Source organism: Triticum urartu, chromosome 6 (genome assembly GCF_003073215.2).
Source record: "Triticum urartu cultivar G1812 chromosome 6, Tu2.1, whole genome shotgun sequence".
Taxonomy (NCBI): Eukaryota; Viridiplantae; Streptophyta; class Magnoliopsida; order Poales; family Poaceae; genus Triticum; species Triticum urartu.
The window spans coordinates 15,027,525-15,039,178 of NC_053027.1; the positions used below are offsets into that span (position 1 = coordinate 15,027,525).

Below are 11,654 nucleotides of genomic sequence, written 5' to 3' on the forward strand. Positions count from 1 at the left end.
AGTACCTGTTGCCTGGTAAGGAGAAAACATGGAGGCGTCAGCACAAACATGTACATTGGCACCGGTGTCAATTAACCAATCAGGGGATTGAAATACTGAAAGGATGGTAGGAAAAATACCGTACCCTGATTCCTTCATATCAGTATCACCGATGACAACATTAGCGGACTTGCCGCTCTTCTCATGTTCGCGCTCCTCAAAGCGGTTAGGACACTTCGGAGCCCAGTGATTAGGATCACCGCAAACATGGCAAAGTCCCTTCCCCTTATGAGAATTCTTCTTGAAGTTGGTAGAATGTGATGGCTTGTTCTTTGTATCAAACATGCCTTTGCCCTGAGTTTTGTTCTTATTGTTTTTGAACTTGTTGGGCTAGGAGTTCTTCTTCTGTACCATGTGGGCACTAGAACCTCCCTCAGCAACTCGAGCACGTGTGTCCTTTGCTCTTGCCTTCTCTTCAACATCAAGAGTACCAATGAGATCCGCAACGGAAAACTCCTGTCTGTTGTGTTTCAGGGAAGTAGCAAAATTGTTCCACAAAGGTGGAAGCTTGGCAATGATGCCTCCGGCAACGAATTTGTCCGGCCACACACACTTGAAGTACTCAAGTTCTTTTGCGAGCGACTGTATCTCATGAGCCTGCTGTACAACAGGGCGCTCATCAGTCATCTTGTAGTCATAGAATTGCTCCATGACGTACAACTCGCTGCCGGCGTCCGAGGCACCAAACTTGGCCTCGAGCGCAGCCCACATGTCCTTGCCGTTGTCAAATGATATATACGAATCCACAATGGAGTCATCAAGAACACCTAGAAGAGCGCCTTTAAAGAGGGTATCGATCTTCTCAAAAGCTCCAGCTGTGCTGGATTAAGATCGCCCTCAGGCTTGCCCTTGGTGGCATCATAGCAGCCCATGGTCTGGAACCAGTAGACTGCTCTCATGCGCCACCTCTTATATTGCGCCCCCTTAAAGGCAGGCGGCTTCAGATGCGCAGCAAAACCACTCGGAGTAAATTGCCTATAATCAGGTTTTTGGATTGTTGGAAATATGAGCAAATTACTACGAGATTTAATCCGAATAAACAGAAGATAAATCATGACCACATCAACAGAGATTAAACTAATCATGCGAACTAGCATAGCAGATGAACATATCACATCTAGGGCACATACTAGAAGCATGAATTCTACCACGATCTCGAACAGGAAGGATAGAATCACATACGGTGCAGCGGGTGCAGCACCGCCGGCGTTGACGTTGTCGCACATGTCGTCGAGGACGAGGTTGCCGAGGTCGGCGAAGAAGTCGTCATTCATGAAGTTGTCACTGCGAGCAGTCGCGCGAGTGCGCTCCCCAAAAACCTGATTGCCCCTCTCCCGTACAGGATCATGAGAGGCGGGGTTCCGGAGGTCTGCTGTCCCTTCTCGCGGTGCACGCCGGAAGGAGGGATGGAGAAGACTTGCTTGGCGGCGCAATGATCTGGAACGGTGGTGAGAAACCATACGAAGCGGCGGAGGCTAGGGTAGACGTCTGCCTGACTATATAGTGTGGGCCGGGTAGGTCGTGGGAGTAAACCCCACGTCCGAGTCGTCACGATCCAAAAGAATCAGAAACGGTTCAGTAATTAACGCGTTCATTAATTATTAATTAATGACTCATTAATTTTCCCATGCAGCAAAAATATAGACAACGTGCATAGCTCTGTCCTCGGCTCGGCTCAATCCCGCAACCCGCGGCGCGGTGCGTCGTGACGAGGTGTAGCGTGGCGAGGTGAGCGAGGAGGAGGAGCGCGCGTGTAGGTCTCCTCTTCTCATGCTCATACAAGTGGTAGAAGAGCTCACCTTATAAAGAGGTGCAACTCTCTCTCAACTTCCGGGGTGGGACTAAACTTTAGCCTCACTCACTCCACTCACATGTGTGCATGAATGGGCCAAGAGAATTTCTGAATTTTAGTTGGGCTTTGGGCCAAAGGCCTACTAGCAAAATTCCCACAATCCCCCACAAAGTCTCATTGGCACATCTCATCATTTAGTTCCAAAACATTGTTTTATATATCGGTGCTTAGTGGAGACTGTGAAGTTGAACTTCCACTTAGAAATTTATGCTACACTAGATCACAACTTGAATAGTGGACTATGCCTTGAACTACAAGTTTTCTGTGAAACTAGTTTCACACAAATTCTTGACCGATACTGGGCTGCCGCAAGGCTTTCCCGCGGGTGGAGCGTATACGTCATACTCCAGGGCCTTTCATGAATTTATTAGAGAACACCCAATTCTCATAGACTGCGACGTTAACAGTCAAATTCATATAGGTGTGTTCCTCAGAAGATGTTCTGCAGGACAACATCTCTGCTTACCCGAATAAGCCACTTGGAACACATTAAGATAAGTATCAACCTGCCATGCAGATCAGGAGAGTATTGCATCTTCATGGAGTGGGATAATTAATATAGGGGTACTCTCCTCCCAGCTGACCAACAGCTTGTCTCCCACTTCTACTTCACGGGATCTCCGATCACATAGAGTGGGTTACCACTATGGACAACTCATGCGGTGGGTCTCAAACCCATCTCCATCGATGCATTATCTATCACATTACATGATAGACCCTTTGTGAAGGAATCTGCCAAGTTTTTCGACGTTTGGATATAATCCAACGTAATAACTCCGGAGTTCCTCAATTTTCTGACAGATTTTAGTCTCCTCTTCACATGCCTTGAGGACTTCATATTGTCCTTAGAACTGTTTATCTTGACGATCGCAGTTTGATTATCACAGTTCATCAGGATAGGGGGTATTGGTTTTTCAACCATAGGTAAGTCCATCAAGAGTTCACGAAGCCACTCTGCTTCAACAGTGGCAGTGTCTAATGCTGTGAGTTCTGCTTCCATAGTTGACCTCGTTAAGATGGTCTGCTTGCAAGACTTCCAGGAAACAGCGCCACCACCAAGTGTAAAAACATAACCACTTGTGGCCTTAATCTCATCATTATCAGATATCTAGTTTGAGTCACTATAACCCTCCAGTACCCTTGGATTCCAGGTGTAGTGAATCCCATAGCTCGCGGTGCCTTTCAAATAGCACGTAACTCTCTCAAGCGCATGCCAATGATCATCTCCCGGTTTTGACACAAACCGGCTCAGCTTGCTCACAGCAAAAGAGATGTCAGGCCTCGTGGCACTCGCCAAATACATAAGCGAGCCAATAATCTGAGAATACCTCAGTTGATCTCTAGCAATCCGTCGATTCTTTCGAAGCAACACACTAGCATCATATGGAGTTGGAGAAGGCGTGCAGTCGCTATACCCAAAACGACTCAAGACCTTTTCCACATAGTGAGACTGAAGCAGTGTGATCCCACCATTCTCATCTCTCAACAGCTTGATGTTTAAGATAACATCAGCTACTCCTAGATCCTTCATCTCAAAACAGCGAGATAAGAAATCCTTAACCTCCTTGATTAAATCAAGTTTGGTTCCAAAGATCAATATGTCGTTGACATACAGACAAAGAATAACTCCTTCGCCCCCACCATAGCGATAGTACACGCACTTGTCACCATCGTTTACTACAAAGCCGGCAGCACTTAATGTTCTTTCGAACTTCTCATGTCACTCCTTAGGAGCTTGTTTAAGGCCATATAAAGACTTTAATAACTTGCACACCTTTCCTTCCTGACCAGGTACTACAAAACCATCTGGCTGATCCATGTAAATTTCCTCCTTCAACTCTCCATTGAGGAAAGCCGTCTTAACGTCCATTTGATGAACGAGAAGACCATGTGAGGCAGCCAGTGATAGTAGCACCCGAATTGTGGTCAGTCTAGCCACGGGTGAGTAAGTATCAAAGAAGTCTTCACCTTCTTTCTGGGAATAACCCTTGGCCACAAGCCGTGCCTTGTACTTTTCAATCGTACCATCAGGTCTAAGCTTCTTCTTGAACACCCACTTACACCCTATAGGTTTGCACCCATAAGGACGGTCAGTGATCTCCTAGGTACCGTTAGCTAAGATGGAATCCATCTCGCTACGTACAGCTTCCTTCCAGTAGTCAGCATCAGGAGATGCATAGGCTTCTGAAATAGTCCTGGGTGTGTCATCCACGAGGTACACAATGAAATCATCACCAAAAGACTTTGCAGTCCTCTGTCTCTTACTCCTCACAGGAGTTCCATTGTTACCCTCAACAGGATTCTCAACGTGTTCCATCACAATGGTGGGTTCAGGAATTACAGTGAATTCCTCACTAGATGGAGTAGGTATCTCCTGATTTGATGAACTCGACATATCCTTCATAGGAAATATGTCCTCAAAGAAAGTTGCATCATTTGATTCCATAATCGTACCAACATGCATGTCGGATACCTCAGATTTTATTATCAAAAATCTATAGCCGATGCTATGAAAAGCATAGCCCAGAAGAACACAATCCACGGTTTTTGGTCCAAGCTTGCGCTTCTTGGGAATTGGTATATTGACTTTCGCCAAACAACCCCAAGTACGTAGGTAAGAGAGTTTCAACATTTTCCTTTCCCATTCCTCAAATGGAGTCATGGTCTTATGCTTTGTGGGAACTCGGTTTAGGACATGACACGCAGTCATTAGCGCCTCCCCCCACCATTTCTTGGATAGACCCGAAGTGTCTAACATGGTGTTAACCATATCAGTTAGAGTTCGGTTCTTTCTTTCGGCTACCCCATTTGACTGGGGTGAGTAGGGAGGCGTCCTCTCATGGATTATACCATGTTCCGCACAAAACAGATCAAATTCATTGGAAAAATACTCTCCACCACGATCGGACCTAAGCCGTTTAATTTTTCGATCAAGTTGGTTCTCTGCCTCAGCTTTATAGTTTTTAAAGAAAGTCAAAGCCTCATCTTTTGATTTCAGAAGATACACATAACAATATCTAGTGGAGTCATCAATCAACGTCATGAAGTATCTCTTTCCACCTTTTGTCAACACGCCATTCATCTCACAAAGATCAGAATGTATAAGCTCTAGTGGCGCCAAGTCTCTTGCCTCTGCAGTCTTATGGGACTTGCGAGGTTGCTTAGCTTGCACACATACTTGGCACTTGGAGCCTTTGACAGTAGAGATTTTCGGAATTAAATTCATATTGGCTAACCGCGTCATGCAACCAAAGTTAATATGACAGAGTCGTGAATGCCAAATATCAGACTCATTATTGTGGCAAACATTATTAATAACTTTAGTGCAAATATCTGACAAAGATAGGCGGAACAAGCCTCCGCACTCATAGCCTTTTCCAACAAATTGTCCACACTTAGAAATTACAACTTTATTGGATTCGAAAACCAACTTAAAACCATCTCGACATAAACGGGAACCGCTAACGAGATTTTTATTGATGGACGGCACATGATGAACGTTCTTCAGACGCACAGTCTTCCCCGAAGTAAACTTCAGATCGACCGTACCAACACCTCGAACGATGGCATGTGACCCGTTCCCCATCAGCACGGGTGAAGTCCCTGTTGCCTGGTAAGAAGAAAACATGGAGGCGTCAGCACAAACATGTACATTGGCACCGGTGTCAATTAACCAATCAGGGGATTGAAATACTGAAAGGATGGTAGGAAAAATACCGTACCCTGATTCCTTCATATCAGTATCACCGATGACAACATTAGCGGACTTGCCGCTCTTCTCATGTTCGCGCTCCTCAAAGCGGTTAGGACACTTCGGAGCCCAGTGATTAGGATCACCGCAGACATGGCAAAGTCCCTTCCCCTTCTTATGAGAATTCTTCTTGAAGTTGGTAGAATGTGATGGCTTGTTCTTTGTATCAAACTTGCCTTTGCCCTGAGTTTTGTTCTTATTGTTTTTGAACTTGTTGGGCTGGGAGTTCTTCTTCTGTACCATGTGGGCACTAGAACCTCCCTCAGCAACTCGAGCACGTGTGTCCTTTGCTCTCGCCTTCTCTTCAACATCAAGAGTACCAATGAGATCCGCAACGGAAAACTCCTGTCTCTTGTGTTTCAGGGAAGTAGCAAAATTGTTCCACGAAGGTGGAAGCTTGGCAATGATGCCTCCGGCAACAAATTTGTCCGGCAACACACACTTGAAGTACTCAAGTTCTTTTGCGAGCGACTGTATCTCATGAGCCTGCTGTACAACAGGGCGCTCATCAGTCATCTTGTAGTCATAGAATTGCTCCATGACGTACAACTCGCTGCCGGCGTCCGAGGCACCAAACTTGGCCTCGAGCGCAGCCCACATGTCCTTGCCGTTGTCAAACGACATATACGAATCCACAATGGAGTCATCAAGAACACTCAGAAGAGCGCCTTTAAAGAGGGTATCGATCTTCTCAAAAGCTTCCAGCTGTGCTGGATTAAGATCGCCCTCAGGCTTGCCCTTGGTGGCATCATAGCAGCCCATGGTCTGAAACCAGTAGACTGCTCTCGTGCGCCACCTCTTATATTGCGCCCCCTTAAAGGCAGGCGGCTTCAGATGCGCAGCAAAACCACTCGGAGTAAATTGCCTATAATCAGGTTTTTGGATTGTTGGAAATATGAGCAAATTACTACGAGATTTAATCCGAATAAACAGAAGATAAATCATGACCACAGCAGCAGAGATTAAACTAATCATGCAGCATAGCAGATGAACATATCACATCTAGGGCACATACTAGAAGCATGAATTCTACCACGATCTCGAACAGGAAGGATAGAATCACATACGGTGCAGCGGGTGCAGCACCGCCGGCGTTGACGTTGTCGCCCATGTCGTCGAGGACGAGGTTGCCGAGGTCGGGGAAGAAGTCGTCGTTCGCGAAGTCGTCGCTGCCAGCAGTCGCACGAGTGCACTCCCCAAAAACCTGATCGCCCCTCTCCCGTACAGGATCACGAGAGGCGGGGTTCCGGAGGCCTGCTATCCCTTCTCGCGGTGCACGCCGGAAGGAGGGATGGAGAAGACTTGCTTGGCGGCGCAATGATCTGGAATGGTGGTGAGAAACCATACGAAGCGGCGGCCGCTAGGATAGACGTCTGCCTGACTATATAATGCGGGCCGGGTAGGTCGTGGGAGTAAACCCCACGTCCGAGTCGTCACGATCTAAAAGAATCGGAAACGGTTCAGTAATTAACGCGTCCGTTAATTATTAATTAATGACTCATTAATTTTTCCATGCAGCAAAAATATAGACAACGTGCATAGCTCTATAGAGGCGTGGCATGGCGAGGCGAGCGAGGAGGAGGACCGCGCGTGTAGGTCTCCTCTTCTCATGCTCATACAAGTGGTAGAAGAGCCCACCTTATAGAGAGGTGCAGCTCTCTCTCAACTTTCAGGGTGAGACTAAACTTTAGCCTCATTCACTCCACTCACATGTGTGCATGAATGTGTCAAGAAAATTTCGAATTTTTAGTTGACCTTTGAACCAAAGACCTACTAGCAAAATTTCAACAGTCACATGACGTGATCAGCACCTTGGCGGTGCCATCTTTCTTGTCTGGCTCTGGTTCTTCCCCCGGCTCCGCCTTAAGGTTGTTGCCGATCATACTCGTGCAGCGGCCTACCATTCGCCCAAGGGCTGATGCACCCTGCACAGTTGTTGCCGCCTCGGCGAGGAAAGCACTGACCTTGTCGCAGGCCCAAGACAGCCAGATGAATGCAGCAGGACAACCCTGCTGGAGTCCTGTGGCTGGTGCGTAGCGCGCAACCTGTCGCAGGAAATCGCTGCTGTGTTGCAGCGGCGCGTGCCAGCTACTAGATTCCTCGATGGCTTTCCCAGCCTTGAATACCGTGCTTGACCAAGATCTTGAGGTACCTGAACAGGAAAAAAAATCGTACTTGATGAATTCCATGCTCTTAACATGCAATTGAGTTGATTTTTGTTTTTGACAGAGCAGTTGAAGGCCATGGAAAACCTCAGAGGCTAAATAATAGGCACATTAGCAGAGTTATTATTGGAACCGAAAAATCGACGAGTCCCGAACTCATCATCGTTAATTTAATCAACTAATAAATATACTTCAATTAACATCAAACCCACAACAACCGAAGGTGTTTTTTATTATATTTTCCTATAAAGGAAATACTATACCGTATATATTGTGTATATACTACAAGATTACATCCTCAATTCAAGCTCTCATTTCCCAAAATTCTTGAATCGAGCTATCAAGATGCATATCTGATTTAGGGAAATCCAATCGGATTGAGATACTGAATCCGAGCTAGACTGGCAAGAACGAGTACATTGAGTGGGGAACATGACAGAACCGTCCCTCCTCGGCTCCTCCTAAGCACCTGCGCTCAGCAAGACAGCAACCCACAACCCACAACCCCCCCTCCCCCCATTGCACCTTAAACCCTATATATTACTATTATGTAGGGCTGACATGCTATCAAAATATGAAATGCGATTTGGGGAAATCCAATCTCGTAACATCCTAAATCCGAGCTATCGATTGGCAAGAACTACAGCATAACGAGTGGGGAACAAGACAGGCCGTACCAGCTGCATTGGTACTGCTCGGGTCCTCCGCCTCCGGGACCTTGGTGGGGTCCTCCTCCACCGGGTTCCCGTCCTCCTTGGCGGCGCTCGTGGTCGCGTCGACGTTCTTGCCGTTGCTCTTGACTTCTGCAGGCTCGGCGTCCGGGTCGTCGGTGGGCGCCTCCGACTGCAGCTTCTTGATGTTCTCCGCCTTGGTCGAGTCGAAGAAGGCCCCCTCGTCCGCCTCGAAGACCTTGCGCTCCGCGTCGGCCGCTTGGAGCCGATCCTCCCGCCGCTCTTCCACGACCTTGGCCTGCCCCGACGGCTCCTCCCCTGGGCCTCCGTTCACGGGCGACTGGATGCCGCGCTCCGGCGACATCGTCTTGGTGGCCTCCAAGGCGGGCGCGTTCGCCGGCGGCTTCTCGCAGCTCCGCGCCACCTCCGAGCCGGCGGCGTGCGCCGCCGCCATGAGCTACCTTGGTTGGTTGGGTTCGGTTCGGTTCGGTTGGGTTCGACCGGCTGGTTGTTTTTTCCGATCGGGAAGGGAGGCGTGTCGCCTGCCCGCCCGGGTTCCTATTTTAAGGACCCTGTTGGCCAGCAACCGTTCGCTGAAAGGATGACAATTGCGAACGTTCTTTATGACAAATTATTTATAACAATTATACGGAGTACATGTAAATTCCTTTATAAACAAATGAAAATTTCTGACATAACAAAGAATTTACGTCGAAAATTGCCGTGTTGGTTGAAAGAATTGTCGTGTGTATTTTGAAGAATTTTTCATGAAAACATTAGTATCGGCATCCCCTGTTCGTTGAATAACATAACTCTTCCAAATTGTTGAGGGATTACTATAAAAAAATTATTGTAGGATTTATTTGTTCAATGAAAATTATTTTTTTATTACACTACGTACAAGTTTTGACCTCTTCAATCCCACTTTTACTAATTTTTGCATCAAGATTTAAAAACTCCGAATCATTCTTCAAATATGTGGGATCTAAAGTTGACACTCTTCCAAACCCACTTTCAATATTGCAAACATTATTATCAATCTTATATTCATCATGGGGCTTAAATAAATTTTCAAGATCATAAGATGAATCACCCCAATCATGGTCATTGCAACAAGTAGTGGACATAGCAAAACTAGCATCCCAAGCTTAGGGTTTTGCATATTATTAGCACAATTGACATTCATAGAATTTATAATAACATCATTGCAATCATGTTTTTTATTCAAAGATTGATCGTGAATCACTTTATAAAGCACTTCATCACAATTTTCAGATTCATAGATTTCAAGCAAAACTCCATAAAGATAATCTAGTGCACTCAACTCACTAGCAATTGGTTCATCATAATTGGATCTCTTAAAAAGATTAGCAAGAGGATGAGGATCCATAACAATAGATATTTAGCAAGCGAAGATGCAAGCTAATAGAAGGCACATGGTCACACGAGCAAACAAAAGATCGAACGGAAGAAGGGCGAAGAAAAGGCAAAGGTGAAGTGGGGGAGAGGAAAACGAGAGGCGAATGGCAAATAATGTAATGCGAGGGAGAAGAGTTTATGATGGGTACTTGGTATGTCTTGACTTGACCGTAGATCTCCCTGGCAACGGCGCCAGAAATCCTTCTTGCTACCTCTTGAGCATGCGTTGGTTTTCTCTTGAAGAGAAAAAGGTGATGCAGCAAAGTAGCATAAGTATTTCCCTCAGTTTTTGAGAACCAAGGTATCAATCCAATAGGAGACTACACGCAAATCGCCTAGTACCTGCACAAACAATCAAGAACCTTGCAACCAACACGATAAAGGGGTTGTCAATCCCTTCACGGCCACTTGCAAAAGTGAGATCTGATAAAGATAATAAGATAAATAGTTTTGGTATTTTTGTTGTATAGATTGAAAAGTAAAGATTGCAAAATAAATAGTAAACTAGAATTATAGATCGGAAACTTATATGACGTAAAGTAGACCCAGGGGCCATAGGTTTCACTAGTGGCTTCTCTCAAGATAGCATATATTACGGTGGGTGAACAAATTACTGCCGAGCAATTGATATAAAAACGCATAGTTATGAGAATATCTAGGCATGATCATGAACATAGTCATCACGTTCGTGTCAAGTAGACCGAAACGATTCTGCATCTACTATTATTACTCCACACATCAACCACTATCCAGAATGCATCTAGAGTATTAAGTTCATAAGAACAGAGTAACGCATTAGGCAAGATGACATGATGTAGAGGGATAAACTCAAGCAATATGATATAAACCCCATCTTTTTATCCTCGATGGCAACAACACAATACGTGCCTTGTTGCTCCTGCTGTCACTGGGAAAGGACACCGCAAGATTGAACCCAAAGCTAAGCACTTCTCCCATTGCAAGAAAGATCAATCTAGTAGGCCAAACCAAACTGATAATTCGAAGAGACTTGCAAAGATATCAAATCATGCATATAAGAATTCAGATAAGAATCAAATATTGTTCATAGATAATCTTGATCATAAACCCACAATTCATCGGGTCTCGGCAAACACAACGCAAAAAGTATTACATCGAATAGATCTCCAAGAACACCGAGGAGAACTTTGTATTGAGAACCAAAGAGAGATAAGAAGCCATCTAGCTAATAACTATGGACCCAAAGGTCTGTGGTAAACTACTCACACATCATCGGAGAGGCTATGGTATTGATGTAGAAGCCCTTCGTGATCGAATCCCCCTCCAACAGATCGCTGGAAAAAGGCCCCAAGATGGGATCTCACGGGTACAGAAGGTTACAGTAGTGGAAAAGTGGTTTCGTGGCTCCCCTGGATGTTTTCAGGGTATAAGAGTATATATAGGCGAAAGAAGTAGGTCGGTGGAGCTACGAGGGGCCCACGAGGGTGGGGGCGCGCCTACCCCCCTGGGCGCGCCCTCCTGCCTCGTGGCCGCCTCATTGTGTCTCTGACTTTCACTCCAAGTCTCCTAGATTGCGTTTGTTCCAAGAAAGATCCTCGCGAAGGTTTCGTTCCATTTGGATTCCGTTTGATATTCCTTTTCTGCGAGACACTGAAATAGGCAAAAAACAGCAATTTGCACTGGGCCTTCGGTTAATAGGTTAGTCTCAGAAATAATATAAAAGAGTATATTAAAGCCCATTAAACATCCAAAATAGATAATATAATAGCATGGAACAA

The 11,654-nt window shown here is 45.8% G+C and overlaps 1 protein-coding gene across 1 annotated transcript; it reads right to left on the reverse strand.

Moving 5' to 3' along the window:
* Positions 1–7,426: 7,426 nt before the first annotated feature.
* On the reverse strand, positions 7,427–8,932 carry LOC125516386. The gene is made up of 2 exons (XM_048681855.1): positions 8,485–8,932; positions 7,427–7,794 (listed from the first exon to the last, which is right to left on the reverse strand). Exons 1-2 carry the CDS (start codon positions 8,930–8,932, stop codon positions 7,427–7,429), a joined length of 816 nt encoding a protein of 271 aa, XP_048537812.1.
* Positions 8,933–11,654: the final 2,722 nt, after the last annotated feature.

Coding starts and splice junctions, on each gene's coding strand:
- LOC125516386 (XM_048681855.1), bottom strand. CDS start 8,932: ATGGCGGCGGCGCACGCCGCCGGCTCGGAGGTGGCGCGGAGCTGCGAG. Junction 7,795..8,484: donor GAGCAGTACCAATGCAGCTG/GTACGGCCTGTC, acceptor TTTCCTGTTCAG/GTACCTCAAGATCTTGGTCA.